The sequence below is a fragment of the Sebastes fasciatus genome, chromosome 10 (assembly GCF_043250625.1).
Source record: "Sebastes fasciatus isolate fSebFas1 chromosome 10, fSebFas1.pri, whole genome shotgun sequence".
In the NCBI taxonomy this organism is placed as follows: Eukaryota; Metazoa; Chordata; class Actinopteri; order Perciformes; family Sebastidae; genus Sebastes; species Sebastes fasciatus.
This window is the reverse complement of record NC_133804.1, coordinates 13,346,275-13,367,001: the sequence shown is the minus strand read 5'-3', so window position 1 is coordinate 13,367,001 and position 20,727 is coordinate 13,346,275. Positions and strand designations below refer to the sequence as shown.

General features: G+C 38.0%; 1 protein-coding gene across 7 annotated transcripts in view; it reads left to right on the top strand.

Moving 5' to 3' along the window:
• The window catches only part of unc5a (unc-5 netrin receptor A), a 312,108-nt gene that overhangs the window by 151,585 nt on the left and 139,796 nt on the right, over nt 1-20,727 (top strand). For 5 of the 7 annotated variants that reach the window (XM_074648267.1, XM_074648265.1, XM_074648266.1 and 2 more), the window contains one exon: nt 7,129-7,197. In XM_074648267.1, coding sequence (XP_074504368.1) covers nt 7,129-7,197 — 69 coding nt within the window. Of the gene's footprint in view, nt 1-7,128; nt 7,198-17,795; nt 18,465-20,727 lie in introns of those variants that run through there. The other 2 variants (XM_074648269.1, XM_074648273.1) reach the window with 2 other exon arrangements.

The window sequence follows — 20,727 nt, the reverse complement described above, 5'->3', positions numbered from 1 at the left end:
TCGTAGCATGTAATGAGTCAAGTAGAAGGTGTTAACCAATCAGGTAAGCCAATTAGGCCGAGGTCAAAAGGCCGTTTGAGGTTATTTATGTATGTATGTATGTGGCTGTGCCCAGCTCTGTTTATTCACTTTTGCAAATATTTGTTTTTCAAAGACTAGCCTCCTTCCCTGCACTTAATGCGACTTTCTTCTTTGGCCTCATCAGCAAATATATAAAAAAAAAAATATCAGGCCCGCTGGGTATGAAGTAGGTCAAACTGTTAGTAGTTAATTTGGGCTCGGCTCAGATGGGCTTGAAACAGCACTTATTTTTCTGTTCACTTAACTCACCCTCTCTCTGGATAATAGATGATGCTGTCCAAAGCCCTTAATCTTATAACTTTGCAATATTCTAAACTTATATATTTTTCTAAAACCATAATTTCATGCTCTTGGGTAATGTGAAGAGCAATTATTTGTACTGTGCTGTATGATAAAAAAACACTTTATTCTCCGCGTCATTAACTCTAGATGGTGTAATCTTGGATATAACGTGGGGTGTCAGACTTTGAGGGCTTACAGTGTTGTCGCTGCCATTACACATGCATTGTTGATGTTGTTTCCAACCCGTCAGTCCTGCTGTGTGTGCAGCACATGTCACTCACTCGTCGTGGCATTTCAGACTCAATATCCAATCACTTCTACCACCAGGATACTTCAATCACATCTCCCTCTCTGACAACATTCAGTATATGAAATTTGAAATTCATGATAAGGGGCAGTAAGACTCTGGACTTGCACTATGCAAATAGTAAGGGACAAGTTAAATAGGTTATTTTAAAAGCTTACAACCACTCATTGTGCTGACCTCTCTGGCTCTGCTCCCTGCACTGATAACACAATAACTTGTTACAGGACTTTGCACTCCATCAATATGGCAGGTTGATATGGCAAAAGAAGGATAATTGCAATTTTTTTTGTGTCATGATATACTCCACTGTACAAAAGTAAAGCCAAGATATCCCGGATATGGGAGCTGTCATCTTGAGATGTATAAGTTATTTGGAGCCGGAGTCTGCACACTAGTGATTGGGGGCCTGGAGTCATGGTGTAGAGGTCCCGCCCACATACCCGCCCGAACCAATCACACGCAAAGCATGGCCGCAGCTTGTTATCGTGAGCCACCTAGCTACTACATTAGCACCACGGTGGCTGTTTGGCTAGAGAGACACAACAACTAAGCATAATATCTCTACTGTATAAAGATCAAATTGACACGTTCTATCACACAGACTCATGACGGTTATGGAAAATTAAAGTTACAACTCCTGTCTTGTACAATTCCCGAGCCTCCGGCTCCGTGACTACTTCACTCAGAGCAGCTGTCAATCATGACGTCTCACCTCCTTTTTATAGCATCAAATAGCTAATTAAAGCCAAACTTATGAGAAAAATGAACACTTGAACATGCATCAGCTTGATAAGAACTACCTAAAATGGCAGTGCTTTGTGACCTATACTGCAGCCAGCCACCAGGGGGCGATCGAGATGTTTTGGCTTCACTTTTGGGGAGCTGTCATGTCGTCCATCTTTATAGAGTCTATAGTCAGAATACACAAATTGTGGTGTATTTTAAATGATTCCCATTTGATGCTCCAGCAGAAATTACTACAAATTTCCACCATGATAACAAATTAAGCAACATGTCATCAACATTTCCTTTAATTAAGACTTGAACGTGCTAATTTATGCTAATACCTAACAGTCTACATGTTTACTACTGTGCAGCTGTCCTTTTTACATATTTAATAAGTTGGCGCATTTAAATATGTTGGACCCAAAATGCAGTTTTTTAATGATTCTTTGTATTTTACACATGAAACAGTAAAGAATGCCAACTACCTATCTTCTAATCAAGTTGGGTGATAACACAATACTGAGTTTACTTTGAATTTTTTTAAAAATCAAGCACATAAAACGCCAGGGTTATTTACTTAGGTTGTATTAGGAACTCTAATTAAAATGTGTTACATATAGTAATAAAGGTAATTACAGCCATTTGACAGTCCGGCAAAACTAATTTGACTTCAGAGCAAAGATTACTTGGTTCCTAAATACAATTTTAATTGGACATTCATACATATCATATCGTAGCTGCCATCTGCATATAACAGTCTTTCACACAACAGTCTGAAAACTCACTGTGCACTGCAGACAGAAATTGATTAACAAAGAGAGACAACCATTACAACAATCCTAACAATAAAATACAAATGATTTTCTCTTAAACACATTTCTTGATAAAATATGAAAACTAGAATCACTGTGTGATTCACAGGCTTTGAGGTGATAGATCACCTCACTCAAAGATGACTCAGAAATAAAAAGGCTAGAACCTGAGGCTATATGAATAAAATGAAAATATTATATTTTAAGACTGAATTAAGACCAAATAGACCATTTCTCACAGTCACTTTGGGTTTTCTACCATCAGTGGTTGACTGACAGTTTATGTAACACTGTCTGGTTGTCTAACATTACTATTGTGCGTTAAGTTAGACATTTAATCAAGCCTCACTGGACAATTTTATGTTTTTTTACTGATTATGTAACCATACGCCTGAATGTAAAAAAAAATTTTTTCAAGTGCTACCACCACCATCCCATAAAAAAACAAAGTTAAACATTTAATTTACTTTCTCCTACTGTAACTAAATGTTATTACAAACAACACAACTGTATCTTTCACAAAATGCAAACAAACTATTGTACCAGATAGTGTTTTCAGTGTCGCCCATGCAATATGATTGATGGTGATATACAGCCGTACAATAAAGATTGAATCAGCCCTTAAGTTTGTCAGAGACGTTAAAGTCTGAACAGTATTGATGTGATTTATGGGATCTTAAGTTAATGCAGGCAACAGGAATGCCACACAGATGGGCTGTAACTTCAACACTAAGTGGCATATATTGGTTTTAATGGACTGAGAACCGTCACTAACAGTTGAATCCTTTGATTTAGAGCCTTTTACTGCTCCAGGTCTCAGGTGTTGCTTTGCTCACTATCAACATTACCAAAGATGAATTCAACCTTTACTTTTTTTTTTTTTTTACAATGACATCAAGGACGATGTGTAAAAACAGCCGTCTATCTATCTGGTGAAGATGTGAAGTGTTTTCTTCTGCTTATTTGCTACATTGAAACACCCTGTGTGTGTATTACCAGGCTATATATTGTACCAATAGAAAAATAGGAAGCAGCCTGTAAGGTTTAACCAGTGAGTTAATAACTGGTAACATAGCGTGACACATAAGTGACATGTAAGAACTGTACTGTTGCTATGGTTACCTGCAGTTTGATATGTAAGGGATAATGTACAGCGAGCTGGTCATTGTTGTGAAAGAAACCCCAACAGGGCGATGCCGCACTCCACCGGAGGGTCTCTCATCGATTGACCAATCAGAATCGAGTATCCAACACAGCCGTGTAATAATGGATGATATTGGCTATTGAGCAATCAGAAGCAAGTATTTTCTGTTGTCATGGTACACCGAGTGATGAGAAGAATGTAAACTACTGTATGATGTAAAGCAATGTATAATAGTTCCTCAATGAATACTACCTTACTTAACCCTCCTGATGTGTTTGTTTCGTGTTCATTCGTTTTGTGCTCCCGGTCCAACCGCCCCGTTATAGCTGATTATAAATCCATAATATTACAAACAGTATATTATCACCTAATTTATTGTGTTAGATCTTGTGAACATTACAAGTTTTGAACTTCTATTTGCTATTTATGGCCTATAGGCCTCATTGACCTGAGATCTTACAACTTGTTTTTGAGTAAAAAAAAGCATGATTGGATTTTTTTTACTATAACAAATACTCAGATGAAACATATTGTAGTATTTCAGTCAGACAACTCACGTTTGAAATGTTTATTTCAACAGCGAAACATTGTTAGAGTTTGGGGTCTAGACTCCGACCTTATCACTCCCTGCAGATATCATTACATGAGATATTGGGAGAGATGATTAAACATATTTTTCCCCGTCGAAGCCTGCAGGTGGATGCTGGGGTGGTGGTGGGGCTGAAAGAGCAATCAGCAGCAGTATTCATGCAGTGCAGCAGCAGCATTGAAGAGGCGGGAATTTTGCAGCTCAAACAGACCGCCCAATTGGGAGTGTGCGTTTGGCTTATGTTATTGAGAGTGAGGCATGTCACATGTGTATGTAGCAGTGCAGCTCGAGTTGACTGCCTGAACTAGCTCGCAGGCGTCACTCCATTTATCACAGACTGCTTTATGACACATTTTAACAAGGACATTTGTTTTGAAACCCTTTACATTTTTTATATAGTGACACAAAGTAAGATCAGTTGTGTTCCCGGTCAAAATTTATATATTGGTACGTTTTATTAGTAAAGAGGGTTAAAGACAATGGGAGTCTGGGAGAGGAATTGTGTCCATTTGATGAATGGGCATGTCTGAACTCAATTTTTCACACTAAATGTAGTTTCACACATTCATTTCTAATGACACCACAGGTAAAAGTTTAATAAAACACACAAAATGTAACGAAAATGATCAAAGTGTAATTTGTGTGTTCAGATGCCCTGTGTGGACAAAGTCATGGAACCTTATGACAGTCAGATTGAATTAACTATATTTTTCAGAGAGAGAACTTTTATTGGTAAATTGGTCAAATATGACCAGAACACAATCTCCACTGTTTGATGAGACATTTTGTCAATCTCATTTACATATATGGAAGAGAAAAAAAAATATTAGAAACACTAATATTAGGCTTATAGGTTTTATTTATTGTTGGTAAATTGGCAACAATAAGGCATTAATAAGAACAGCATTTGGGTTGCCAGTTTGTGAAAAATCTCTCTTGCTGTTGAGTCACTAATAAAGTCAAGTCATTAACAGTGATCAGTAAAGGGTAATCAACAACCGGATCCAGTTATATACTTGTATATACACCTACTAGGGCTGTCCTCGACCAAAGAAACTGTTAGTCGACTAACACTCATACGATTAGTTGATTTAATCGTTAGAGCACGACTTTAAATCTTGTGTTTACCAGAGATGTGCTCACAAGATTTTCTAAGAAATAAGTAATTTAGCATGAAAAAAAGCATAACAATTTAAATTTTAGTCAACTAAGATCAAAACAACAAATCAGTCAACTAAGATTTACATATGTCACTCTTTTAAATCACTTCTTAAAACCCATTTTTACAGACTTGCTTTTATGTGATGTCGTCCTTTTGTTGTCTTTTTATTTTTGTTTGTATTTATATAATTGATATGTTTTTATTATTCTTATCTATTGTACTGTTATATGTGTTTAAATGTTACCTGAGTTTTGTCTTGCTTTTGTTTGGCCTCATTGTTTGGCTTTCTGTTGTCATATTGCCTTCGCCAAAGCACTTGTAAACTGTAAACTCTGTTTTTTAAGGTGCTTTATAAATAAAGTTATTATTATTATTATTATTACACCAGTGAACCACCAAGTTTTATAAAGTAATATTTACTATAGAGGGCTATGTTTTCTGCATTGTGTCACACTGAACAAGGATTTCTTTTTTCTTCTCACTCAGTCTGTATACATGTTTACACTCACAGCAGCTGTCCACACACCTTTTGCTTTCTTTTTTGTTAATTAGTTGCACATTGTGGCTGGATTTGCTCACAGCACTGCACTAGACCCCCCCACACACACACCCACACACACACAAAGGCCTTTGTCTAGCCTGTGTTTGCCTATATGCAGTATAAAATACCACTGCAACTTTTGTGCTGATATGTCATCCAGTCCTATGGGGGTGCGGAGCAGACGCTTGAGGGAGAAAAATGAACTCCGTCAGGAAGCAGGATAACATTTCTCTGACACATACAACCTTGGTCCAGTAAGAATATCTCTGTATCCTGTTGACATGTGATCTTCTGAATCTATCTGGGACAGCTTGTCTCACTGAACTCTAAACAAGTCCTTTCAAGCAGCATCATTCATCAATTTCAGCCCTGTTTGTGGGCTACAGATGATACCCCACAAGCTCAATAGCTGGCGGACATTTAACAATATGTCATTCTCAGACAACCCACACTTAAGGCTTTTACTAATCCAGCGCTTCAGGTGTTGACAACATGAAACGCTTAAGGCAGTGAGCAAAGCTGATATCACATAGTATTGTTACCATGACAGCACTTAATCAACATCTATCGTGGGTGAGCTTTGCAGAATTGTCATTACCGTTCCTGGCTAGTGAGTATGTAACTCCACCGGTGAAGGTTTTTTTTTTTCTTTTTTAGGCTAAATCTGTCTTTGTTTGTGATGATGGTACAGTGCCGCAGAAGCACTTTCTGCTGATGGAGAGGTTCAGCAGATAAATGATGAAAGGGATTTTTCTGAGAACCGCTGTTATGGCTCTTTGAACTATTTTTACTGCCTTATTTTTCATGATTGCTGGGAGGTCCAACGCTTCTAAGACAACCTCTCTGCACATGCTTAAAGCAAATTGTGAAGCTGGTTTACTTATGGATGAAGATGTAGCATGGTGCGGTAGTTGGTTGTCTGCTGTAAACCATGTTTACTCTGAAGCCCTATTCTCATACTAAATTAAATGACTTTAATTGTAAGGAGGATTTAAGAGGCAGCATGCAGAATGATGATTTGATGAGGGAACCTGTTCGGTTGTTTTCCTACTTTTGGAATAATTAAATTTATTATGTGTTGAATGAGAACTTAATTTATATTTCAATTAAACAATAATACATTGCAGACTGTTTGTTCTGACTTAATTTGACTGTGGTCCCTCTGTGTCCGCCGCACTAATTTCTACCTTTTTGATTATAATTTGTCATTATTTGATTTCTAAACAATTTCAGAACTATTAAGAGATAACCGCACAGTACAACATAAATTAAATGGATTCTTTAGAGCCTGCAGCAAATGTTTATAACATTTTAACTATATGCATGTTGTTGTACAACACAATATATTTGTTTTATGTTTTGGGCTACTCCTCTAATGGTGCTGGACAATTAGAAAGTATATATATATACATATATATACAGTATGTATATGCAGGAGTTTATCTATCAGAGTCCATTTCTGACACTTTGCCTTTACTTTACAGATCGTTCCTGGTCGTTCTTTCACTCCCGACTGATAAGAAGACGAGGAGTCGCTGCAAAAAACACATCAGGTAAGGTAACGTTACAGTTGTGCTTGGAACATGACCAAGTTTTAGAGAAATAATCATCAGTAATGTGGATATAATAACTAAGTGGGTAACGACAAATAATAGAACAGCTAGAACAGTCTGGTAAATCCAGAAAAATTACATTGATTTATTGTAATGCAGCCTTTAAAACCAGGAAAAGGCAACACTTGTGCCATGTCACAATATTATAGTATACAAATACTAAGACAATATCTGGTCTCACATCATGATATTGATATAATATCAATATAATATTGATATATTTCCCAGCCCTATGCTGTATGTGTAAAAAATAGGAACAATAATTGCTAAAAATCAACCATTTTTCTTCAAATACATTTTCTTCTTTTTTTTACTGACCTTCTTAAAGGTCTAATTGATAACTTCTTTTTTTTTAATAATACATCTACATAGCCTTTAGAAAGGTGCAGAATAAAAGTATGTATTTTCCTGAAAAAAATGATTATGACTGTGAATTAATCATTTAAAAAATGTTGGCGGGTTCAAAATGAATGATGAATGCAATTAATGTTTTGTTTATCTCTGTGGGAGATATCAGACGTTTGGTTCCCACTTCTAAAAAGGATTGTGAGCCAATAGTAAAACGACGTTGGTATCACGTGGTATCTCTGGGTCGTCAGTTAGTGTAGAAAAAACGGATAAGTGTCGGAGACTGACGGTAAGTGCCTGGCAATGACTTGTTGTCAAGTAAAGGGGAGGGAGAATGTGACCCTAATGGCTGTATGTTATCAACATTATCAATGGCACCTTTAAGTAAATCCCAATATGTAGTTATTATTGACGTGGTAACCCTTCGCTTTGCCACAAACTGAGCATCCATATTTGATGAAGTTGACAAAATACAGAATTTACAGTACATTTTTTTCACACCAAATAAGGAAATATTTCATGTTTTATATATATGCTACTACTGTTGGCATGAACACATGTATATTTGTGCTTTTGTTTTCCAAAACGTCAGTCATTGACAAAGTGCAGAATCTACATAGTGATGTTACCTGTTGGGCTCACTCACTGTTAAACCTCTGGAGAACAAACTGTTATAAAACTCCAAAAAGATCTTTTGAAATACTTATCTGGGATCTGGGAGGAGTAGTGCTGCATAATCAATAACAGATATAAAAAAAAACATGGTATTTAACCATGTTTTTGGGCTTCGAGACACCAAATACTCAAAATCATACTTATAAGCAATTCTCACAAAATTAGGAAGAGTCATTAATGATTAATGTAGTGATAAAACAATGTTGAGTATGTTTTGTGAGCTGTTTAAGAGGGCCATAAAAAGAACATCAGGGTTAATTTTAATTAATCTTCAGTTACAAAATGTTCTATTTAGTGTCTCATTGCTCTCAGCAGCAAGGATAGTTTTAGATATATTTTATGCGTTCTATAAAACAACAACAAAAAAAGCACCTTAATTTATTTCATTTGCAGCCCAAATTGAATTTGTCGTTTACACCATTTTGTCTTAATGGAGTAGCATACTGTATGTAATAGAGCGGAAATATTATCCCTCATCCAACTCAAGAACGTGCTTTTGAAACGGCTTAATCGGTAGAACTGCCATCTGAGGACTCGCACAGGGAGGAACTCGCCCCAACAGGAGGCTCAAGTATTTCCTTTTAATGAATGAGGCCTGCAATATCAATGCCTGTTGACCTGGATCATGCGGTTTGCTCTTCAGCTGGGGCCAACGTTTCCAATTTCCATTAATATTCTGATATGATGTATTCAGTTTAAGAGTTGGGAGCGATGTATTCAGTTTGTAAGAGCTCGGTGAAACTCGTTATCTCAGCTAGAAATCCGCCAATGTCAACATTAAGTGGGACTGTAGAATTTATGTGATCTGTGCGGGTTCACCTTCTGTGAGATACTATTCAGAATAATTTCATTCATGTTTATATTCACACCTGGGTGCTGAGGATACAAAACTGTATACATATCTTATTTAAAATATAACCTTATAAAAGAAGATAACAGAAGAAGAAGAACAAGAAGAAGAAGTCAGGTTAAGCTCTGGTCTACCCTTCACCAAAATCCTGCATCAAATTCAAGGCCGCATTTTCTTGAATTGGCTTGATCAGTAAAGCAGCCATCTGTCCTTTTGGCAGGTACAGTACAGGACTCATGAGTGCAGCACTCAGAAGGAATCTGAAAGACGTCATCCGTACAAACTTAATAGCAGCACCTGTAAAACTTGCCACGTATAAAAATAACCACGTAGCCTTGATTACATCCAGTCTGGCTTTTCTTTTCTTTTTTTTTCACACCACAGCGACGCCATGAAAACATGGTTTGTGGTAAAACAGGAAATGGATATCAAGTGACTTAAATCTTTACAGAGAGCTAAGCAAAGCAAAAGATAAACATTTAATTCTCCACCGAGACAAATTTAATGATCATTTAAAGTTTATGCATGACTCCGTTAAAATTTAAAGTAGTCATTTTCTTGACTCAAGTGAAATCTTTTTTAAACAGATATATTATGAATATTTCAATTCTATTCTATTCATCATATTACAGACAACACTTTGGCTCCTCCGACACTTTCTATAGTTGAAATCACGACTTCATATTTTTCTCCGTGGCGTTTCTTTTAGCCGGTGAGGTTATTTGCTGTAAATGTCACCTGGGACACTGAGTGACAAAATAATGACAACCTTTTTTTGAGGCAGAGCAATTTCCCAGAATTGAATGAGCAGGATGTGTGCAGAGTGAACAATATGTGCGCTTGCCTCCCGATTGGTCTCTGTCAATACCATCACACGACACCTCTCCAAGAATGTGTTCAGACAAATAGATTGGACGTCTCGCAAACAGACGCCATGAGGCAAAATAGAGATTTAAACGCATACGTGCTTTGTCCGCTGGCCGCTGTTTATTGTCAACGTCCCTTTAGATGAATGCAGTCAGAGGCAAGAATGGATCACATTAAGGCAATGTCCAAGTTGAACCGGGGGTTCCAAGAAATGCATTTGTGCTGGAATATACTGTAATTGCGGCATAAATCTTACAGAGAGCTTGCTTGTACAGTACCCACACGATCAGAAAATATTAGTTAATTAAAGTGTCATTGAACCGGGCGGGTCGTGTGACAGAAAAATCCGTTCATTCCATTAACATAGTAACTGTATCTATTTGCATGTCAAATGTCCAAAAGATTATTGAGTTGTGATGTGACGAATGCACGTCTCATTTATTCTTGTTATATGACACGTTTACTTACGTAAAGCAGATAGTTTGAGTCACTGAAGGTCATTTCTTTTGAATTTGAACCCAAATTAAATATTTCCAGTACATCTGTTTGCACCATGTGTTATTTATAGATGTGTAATCTATCATCTCGTGTTTAAATGATTTTCTCGTCTGATATTTTTTGAGGGTTGAACATGTGTTAGTGAAGGCAGTTTTTTTTTTTTTTACATCTCTGGTGTTAATTAAATGGTTCATTGGATTTGAAAATGAATTTAAAAAGTGACACACAGGATTTTTAAAGAACGTGTAAATTGTTACAAAATGATAACTGAAGTTATTAGCAATCTTAAGATTTTTCATTAACACCATCATAGTTGCAACAAGCAGTAAGAGCCCATACTGTAGCATATGTAACTAACCTTGATGTATATATATTTATAATTACCATCTGCTCCAAGGAAGGTTATGTACAGTAACATTACAGCAGTTAAAACTATTATGGTACAAGTTCAGTAATGACCAGCGGTAGAAGAAGTATTCATATCCTTTACTTAAAAAGTAAAAGTCCTACATTTTCAAATGTTATTTAAGCAAAAGTAGAAAATGATTATCAGATAATAGGTACTTAAAGTATCACAAGTAAAATGACTCATTATGGAGGCAGAATATCCTCTGTCAATTGCATTATATTTTGTATATCATTAGTTTATTATCACTGATGCATTAAAGGAACAGTGTGTAACATTTAGGGGGATCTGTTGGCAGGAATGGAATATAATATTAATAAGTTATCTTTAGTATATAATCACCTGAAAATAAGAATCGTTATGTTTTCGTTACCTTAGAATGAGCCGTTCATATCTACATAGGGAGCGGGACCTCTTCATGTAGCCGGCTGTCATGTTTCTACAGTAGCCCACAATGGACAAACCAAACACTGGCTCTAGAAAGGGACATTCGCGTTTTCATGTTTTTGTGTCGGCCACTGTACTTCTCCTACACGCAGAATTTTCAGCTGGTTGCAATCTGCAGCCTCACCACTAGATGCCGCCAGATCCTACACACTGAACCTTTCAACAGCATTTTAATGTTGCTGCTAATTTGAACTACTATATATACAGTTGGGTAGTTTATGTAGAGCAACATATCATATTTATAATAGAACTTAAATTATTAGTCGATAAAGAGAAAATGATTTGGCAACTAAACTAATAATTTAGTCATTATTTTTCAACAGAAAAGTCAACCATTCTCTGGTGGCAGCTTCCTCTATTTTTATATCATCATAAACTAATTATCTTCAGACTTCAGTCAAGAGAACACATTAGAAGATGTCAGGAAATTACAATGGGTATTTTACACTATTTTCCGACGTTTAATAGACCAAACGATACTCCATTAATTGAGAAAATTATCATCAGATTGATGGACAATGAAAAAAATAATTAGTTAAAGCCTTAATTTATAGTATCATCTGATAATTTATAGAAGGGAACGTAAAGTAACAAGCAACTGTAATATAGTGGGGTAAAAAAGTTTAATATTTGCATCTGAAATGTATGGAGTGAAAGTAGTATAAAATGAAATTACAAGAACCTAAAAAATTGCACTTACAGCACAGTAGTTGAGTAAATGTACTTTGTTACTTTCCATCAATGGTAATGACAGATAGTACATCTATCCTTGTAATAAACAATATATAATAGTTGCTAATTGGATGGCTGATTAGAAATTAGCAAAAATGTTATAAGGAATAATAAACAATAATCAAAATACGGTGGATGAAATTCTTAGCTTTTTAGCCCAGATCAATATGCAGCATTTTGAAGCCCTTCTCATGTTTTTTTTTTTTTAAAAGATTGATCTTTAGTGATACATTTCAGGTAACATTTTTCCCAGGGTTGATATGTGGCATTTTGAAATGAAGCTCCACAAATGTTAAGTGTGGCTATCCTGTGTGTTCCTCCTACGCTGCCACATCCAGCAGCTGTAGATGACGTCCTCCTATCAGAGTCTCAGAGCAGCTCTGGGAAGGAGTGACACAAAAGCAGGGAGTCATAAAACATTCAACATCATTCAAAGTCTGCTCTCCCATGCACGCTTAGACAATGTGACATTCAAAACAACAAGAGAATGTCGGTGCAGGAAGCATCTTTCAGGAAACTTTTTTTTTTTTAGAATAATGAAATGTAGAGGAGGGTGAAAAAAAAACTTGTGGGAAAAAATGGTTTGGCTTGACACTTTTACTGTCACTTGCCTAGTGAAGAGGTATATCAAGCGGCATATCCACGTTTCCAAGTTGGTTGCAATAAAATATGATTCATTGTCAGACATACAGGATTTTGAATTAATAGGCTACCATTTAAAAAGGGAAACAAATGCAAATGTTGTTTTTATACTGAATCTTTATCAAATCACGCCTCATTTAGACGCGATTAGATACCGTGAGAGTTTGTCTTTCTTTGAGCTTTCTTGACGTTTACATTCAAAATGCTAAACAAAATGTATTCTTTGTGCAAATGCGTCTCTTCAGAATTAAAGTCTGCATGGAAATGTGCCATTCGCCGAGTTCATTTCCCGTCTTTATTTCATTGTTTTATGAGGTCTTTAAAACGTAAGTGCTCCTTTTTTCTTCCTCCTCACCTATTACAGAACACAGCTGTGAGGCAATTCTGAGAGAAAAAGGAAAAAAAAAAAATCAGGTTACCATGTGTTGAACTGTTTAAGCAGCTAAGCAGCGGGTTTGATGAATTACAAGTCAGTTAGTCCATTTTGCTGACAGAATGCAAATTTATTTATGACCCTGAGACTGGGAGAAAATTAAATCATCATATATTTCCAAACACTCACGCAGTGTTTTAGATTAGGGGGAATCTATTTGGGATGGAAACACATTCTATGAATAAATTGTTTGAGTTCCCTTTCGAAACTACTCTTGGAGCGCTACATTCAAACATTGCCTGGGCTCCTTTCAACAATCAAGCTCTCGAACTCAGAGAGAATGTGAAGAATCTGCATGAAAAGAAAATCTTAATTTAAGGGACACACGGCAGGACACACCATCTTCCTCCAAGTCAGGAGAGTCGTACTTTGAATCAAAATCACTAAATCAACTTTAATTTTTGGAGGGTCTGCTTTTTGATTTATAGTCAGGGAATAAAATGCAGCCCATCTCATATGATTTGGTGGTTATCCCATTTGACATTTTCATCAAATCACACATTTCTCGGGCCATATCTGTAAAATTGAGAAATCATCAGAGCTGAAGTAGTGGCATATTGGAAGTTCGGCTTCATCAGCAGTCTGTGCTGCTGAAACGAGAGACCTTCAGTGGGCTCCTTCATCCTCCCCTTCACTTTCTTCCTCATCTCTGTCTTTTAAACTCTCCATCTCTCACTCTTCATTTGGTTTTGCTCCTCACTCAGCCGCACAAGATGTGGTGAGATCACACTACGGCTATTTTATCTCCACTTGTGTGAAATAATGTAATTAAACAAAGTCACAGCTACGCATAGCATATCCAGATCATAACGCTTTCATTGGTGTATTGAGAGCTGCAGCCACCGACGGACACAATGATCTGGAGTATGATGATGGCTTATATAGTACTTATAGATAATATGCTTTAACATTGTTATCGTGAATATATATATAAATATATATATATATATATTTATATACTGTATGTATATATTTTAGGGCTCGCACATCTTTATCTGTTCGAAATGCACCTTAAAGGGAGATTTGTCAAGTATTTAATACTCTTATCAACATGGGAGTGGGCAAATATGCTGCTTTATGCAAATATATGTATATATTTATTATTGTAAATCAATTAACAACACAAAACAATGACAAATATTGTCCAGAAACAATCACATGTACTGCATTTAGCATAACAAATATGCTCAAATTATAACATGTCTAATTCAAGCCCAACAGGCAACAACAGCTGTCAGTGTGTCAGTGTGCTGACTTGACTATGATTTGCCCAAAACTGCATGTGATTATCATAAAGTGGGCATGTCTGTAAAGAGGAGACTCGTGGGTACCCATAGAACCTATTTTCATTCACATATCTTGAAGTCAGAGGTCAAGGGACCTTTGGAAAATGGCCATGCCAGTTTTTCCTTGCCAAAATTCAGCGCAAGTTTGGAGCGTTATTTAGCCTTCTTGGCGACAAGCTAGTATGACATTGTTGGTACCGATGGATTCCTTCAGTTTTTCTAGTTTCATATGATACTAGTACCTAAACTCTAACTTCAAAACCAGCTAGAACCTAAAACAATCTAAAACTTGCAAGTTGCGTTAAACAAATTAGTGGCGTTCAAACGAATTTAACCTTGTTTAAGTTAACATAATAATAATGCCTTAATGCAAATTAGTTTTAACGCTAAACTAATTTCTTTAAGGCATTAACGCATCTTGCGGTTTTTAGGTTGTAGCAGGCTCAGTTTTAAAGCTAGTTAAGTTAAGCTAGTGAAGATACTGGTATCATATGAAACTAGAAAAACCTGAGGAATTCATGTCATACTAGTTTGTCGCTAAGGAGGCTAAATAACGCTCCAAAATTATGCAAAATTTTGACAAGGAGAAACTGTCATGGCCATTTTCAAAGGGGTCCTTTGACCTCTGACCTTGAGATAGGTGAATGAAAATGGGTTCTATGGGTACCCACGAGTCTCCCCTTTACAGACATGCCCACTTTATGATAATCACATGCAGTTTGGGCAAGTCATAGTCAAGTCAGCACACTGACACACTGACAGCTGTTGTTGCCTGTTGGGCTGCAGTTTGCCATGTTATGATTTGAGAATATTTTTTATGCTAAATGCAGTACCTGTGAGGGTTTCTGGACAATATTTGTCATTGTTTTGTGTTGTTAATTGATTTTCAATAATAAATATATACATGCATTTGCATAAAGCAGCATATTTGCCCACTCCCATGTTGATAAGAGTATTAAAGACTTGACAAATCTCCCTTTAAGGTACATTTTGAACTGAATCGTGGCCAATCATGCGATTAATCGCGCGATTAAATATTTTAATCAATATATACATATAAATATATGTATAAATATATATATTTATATTCATATATGTATGTGTATATGTATTCAGAGAGAGTGGAGGAAGTGTTTCCCCTATCTCCATTCTAATCTATAATAGAGGGAAAGACCCACTGGAGATGTTTTGATGTTAAAGTAATACCTCCTCTTCCAACATCGCTGGGATTTGTTTAGCTCCCAATTAATTTCCCCAACCCCATATCAATAATATTTAATTAAATTGATACACTATTGATCTTCATACAGTCATTTGGCATGGTAATTAATGGCTAAAATGCTGCGGCATGCAAATGTGAACCTCAATTTCGTTCTCATTGGACTGCATCCTCATAAGTGGCTTGCAATGTAATATGCAATCCGCTGATGGCTTATTAAGATCTTTACAGTCATTTAATCTGAGACTGTGGTCTATTATATCTCTCTGGAGTAGCATTGCAGTTTAATTTGATATAAACAAAACAATAGGCTGTGAAGCTGTGGTCATGATGGAAGTTGATACACCCTCTCTCTCTCTCTCTCCACCAGTCTGTGCAGACAGTCAGCGCCTGCACTGCATCCTCCTCAAGGGACCGCCTGTGTTGTTTGTAAACAATAAATAATATTAATTTCATGCCGGACACCTTCATTGGATCGATGCTCATCGACCAGGCGAATCAGCTGTCTTTATAGGCCGCATATGTTGCGAGTGTGATTGCACCAGTGTGTGGAAAGACCCAGACACTGTGTAACAACCCGTAACATACAAATGAGCCTCATGTATTCTTAATACTCATCGGTCACTGAGTCCGGCCTCTTTAGATCAGAGCCGCCCGTGAATAATTCAAGATGATACAAGAGAAATGGCGGATTCTGTCTCGGTTGGTTCGTGATTGATTGCAGGGAGAACAAGCCGCTTCAAGTCTCAGGATATTGTAACCCGAGCCACTGACGGAGAGAAAATTAATTACAACACCACAAATCGATGGACAACTGAATGTGTCAATTCCCCAAAGAGCTGTGATTGCTCATTGTAGTCTGATTGTGGGAGCAAAGGGGGTCGGGATGCTGCGCCCAGAAGAATCAGTGGAAGGAAAGGTCGTGGAAGAGGTCGAGCCCGACTTTGACTCAGCAAACACATCACAGAGAGATAACACACTCTTGTAATTCCTCAGCTGAAGCGCAACTCCCTCCCTTGTAAGAGGATAAACTGACTATGCATTTATACATATATATATTCTTACATCCTCATTTGAAATGCATGTAGCTTTGGTTGCTTTTTCAGAAAAGGAAAGACGCACTCCAGCTTGCACCGCCCGATAGGACGCAGAGCAGATTAGCAGAATGAGAGAGATCATTACGAGCAACCTCACAAGTGACCAAGGCTGAGTCATTCTGTTGCATTTAGCTGCTGTGCTCTGTGCCTTCCTTCCGTCCCTTACCCAGTCACATCCACAGTGCCCGTCAGGATTTGATCGTAAACTATATGGCTGTGTGGAGGCTGTGTGTTTCTGCATGTCTGCGCTTTGTGCTGTCACTGTGACTGCGACTTTGACCTTTAGCAAGGGATGCTGGATGGAGAGAGAAGGCTTTTAATGAGTTTGTATAATAGCTGAGCTCTATCTGAGGAATCATCCATCTACATGAGCCCCATAATTAGCTGGTAAGACAGTGGTCCAGCTCTGTGCTTCCACTTATTATTCTGCTGACTATTATGTGGGAGTGGAGAAATGAATAAACAGAGACGCAAACCCCCCCACCCTTCCCATGTGAAGTGTATTAATAATCTGCTGTTGATTCTGTGGCACGGTCTGTAAAAGGCATGGCTGAGCAGTGTGCAAAATCACTCCACTGACACCCCCCAGAAAATAAGGAAAAAGCTATCTGGAACATAAGTCACATCCTGGTCTGAGTTTGCTGACAGGTGTACACACTCTCATGGGAGCGCTAATCCTCCTCCTGCTTCTTCTTCTTCATCTGTGTGTTTGTCCGTCACTGCGGCACACACACACACAAAACCTCAAGACAAAAGCAGAGAGCATATGCAACTCAATGACATGCAGATGTGATCTGTGTGTGAATTTGTATGCAAAGCAGCAACCGATCTGATTCCTATCATACATGGCTGGATGTCATATCCATCATTTTCATGTACTAAGGCAGAAGATATGAAAAGCACACCAGCAAATAATAATTTCCATTCTGTTTCACATTGCACAATATGTTATTCAAGATATATGTAAATGTTTGCTTAAGAAAAAAAAAAAAGGGGGGATATAATAACAGCAGCTCAGGACGATCCAATCCAAATCCACTCCTGGTTTTGCTGCTCCGCTCACATCCAACGCTACACCTTCCTCCTCTCTGACTGACTGACTCTCAACAGTCCAGCATTGCTGTGCAAAGCAGATGTTCCTCCTCTCTGAAGCCAAATTGTTACCCATTTTCTGCATTTAAGGAGATTGTTTTCGCTGCGAAGGCTGCAAAGTGACAAAAGAAGTGCCTCCCTCCTCAAGCTCAGTGAGAGAGGGAGAGTTGTTTTTGGAGAAATACTGGAGAAGAAGAAGAAAAACAACAACCGCGCGGAGAGAGAGAGAGAGCAAAGGTAGCAGTTTTATCCACCACACCTGTGATGCGTTGTTCTGAGCAACGAAGAAGACGCACGAGCTAAGGATGCTGATGGCCACGGTACGGCTGCACGAGGAGGATATGTTATATTGAGAGGAGAAAAAAGAGACACTTGGGGCGTTGTGAACAAGGCGTCAAGTGCTAACAGAGGACACTCTCCGGACCTTAACGAGCCCAGCGTGCCGGCGTTTTTTCGTCTACTGCTCCTCTTGCCTTTTTGAAACTTGGGTGATAAAAAAAAAAAAAGCAAGAAAGATGCCCGCACTTCTTCTGGGCCCCTTTGTCCGCTGCAGGTTCAACGCTGCTGCGCTGCTGGTTGTGCTCTGGCTCGTCTTCGCTGGCTTCACCTGCACTGGTGAGTTCCACTATATATCATATAACCTTTATGCTGTTAAAGTACAGTAAGTACGAATTAAAAAGGTTATGCACAAGACAAGTTTTGCATGCGGTTTTTTGGCTGCAAAATGTAGCCGCGTGTGACGGACAAGAGCAGAGCACGTTGTTGGCGTTGTCGGTATTGTGCGTTAATTAGCCAGCACTAACCCACCAATTAGCCTGCACCTTCAAGGTTACAAAGGAGCGTGTCGCCTCACAACCAAGGTTACAACTTGAGCCACCTATAGCATTGTTCTTATGTTGCTATTATTTGAAGCAGCGCGGTGCAGCAGCAGCATATTATAGCATACATGTGTTTTATCCACCACGGTCGTGACTGTAAGGGAAGTTAAGGACCTCCACCTGCTTTAAAGCTGCACTATATATGAGAGATGAACAATAAAAATGCGGTGCTCACAGTAACATTGCGCTGCTTTTGTCACATAAACAACCTGCACTACATTTTTTAGTCTATAGCTCCAACAGAAGAAGAAGAAGAATATCAGCTCACTAATCATTTTGTTATTAAATCTTTGTGTGCAGTGGAGTCGTATATTCCGAGCCTGTATTCATCCATCTAACCGGCTGCTGCTCTGCTGCAAACAGGATCGTTCAAACTCCACGTTTCTCTTTCTCTCTCTCCGGCCAGGCAGGAGCTCGTTCCTGCTGTATTTGCAGTATATGGTGACAGCTTTACGGAGTTGGTTAGACGACCTACTCGCACTGATGAGTTACATTTTATGATGTAGCCTTCTTGGCCAGACACTCCGGATTGCATGCAAATGTGCTTTGATGCACAAAAAAACAATCAGCAACAATGGGGGGTGGGGGGGTGAAGCTGAAATACTTCTCTGGACTGGAGATAAGTTTCCCTCATCAGCAGCTGCAAATAAAGCCCTTTTGTGTTAGACTCTTTAATTTCCTTTCTTCTCAATCATATTTTTCATTTAAAAAAAAAAAATAGAAAAAATCCAATATAGCAATATTGTGTTTTGTGATACTGTATTGATTCTCAAAAACTCAACATTTTTAATTCATAGTTTGCATGCAGTGATTAACTCAGTCAATACTCATTTCCAAAGAGATGCGCCCTCTCAAAGTAGTGCTATTATGTTGGATGTTACTGTGATAAATGCAGATCCCACTAATCTGATTGCATTAAAAAAGTACTTTTTTTTTTACTCAGATTTTATGCATTTAGTAGTGTGCTCTTTATACTATGACAGTTTTCCTAAAATTTGATTTAAAAATTGCAATATATCACCTTACTTACAGTATCGCAATATATTGAATCATAACCCCTGTATCATGATATGTATCGTATCGCCAGATCCTAATTCCTAATTCCAATACACAGCCCTACTCATAATAATAGTTCATCAGCATTACATGCGCAAATGACAGTTCAATTTATTATGACAACCCAGCATAACAAACAGAGTGCTGGCCATTGACCCCTTAATATTACAGGTCACTCTATAGTGCACAGTCAAGCCCGTCAAATCAATAATATGATCAATGCAATTGATTGCCCTGTAGCCCATAATGCACCATTTCACAGTTCAACCTTTTTGAGTATTTTCTAAAACACTTTCTTCACTCCTTCTCCCTGATGCTAAATATCCTTGCACAGCTGTGAGCAGCTGGTGAGTAGCCTATCCAAAACACAAGACTTTCACACATCATTTGCCTCGCGCTTGTTTCCGAACTGTTAACCTCGCTTTGGACAGAAGGCAAACATGTTAAAGTTGGTGTAACTGTGTCTCTTGCTTCGGGACACCGAGATGATGAATTAAGAGGGCTTTTCTCTTGCATTAATTAGTGTATAATTATGAATATATTAGGATTAAATAAACAGTCATGCTCTAGGGACCTCATATATCAAGCTAAGTAAGTGGCAGTGTGCGGTGGTATTTACAAGTCATTTTATGATGCATGTTGAAAGTGATACAGTTGGATTGGGTTGCTGGGTTATATGGGTGGTTCAGCAGGCGTTGTTGCCTCACAGCGAGAAGTTACTTGGCGCCTTGGTTCTGTGTGTGTTCTTCCTGTATTCATATGGGTTTCCTTTGGGTGCTCTGGTTTCCTCCCACAGTCCAAAGACCAGCTTTATGTCAAGTCTCTAAATTCCCACAGATTTGATACTGTTTGTCTGTTTCTTTGCTCGCTCTGTGATAGACTGGAACTCTGTCCAGGGTGTTTCCCTGCCTTACACCTAATGCATGCTGGGATATGCTCCCAGC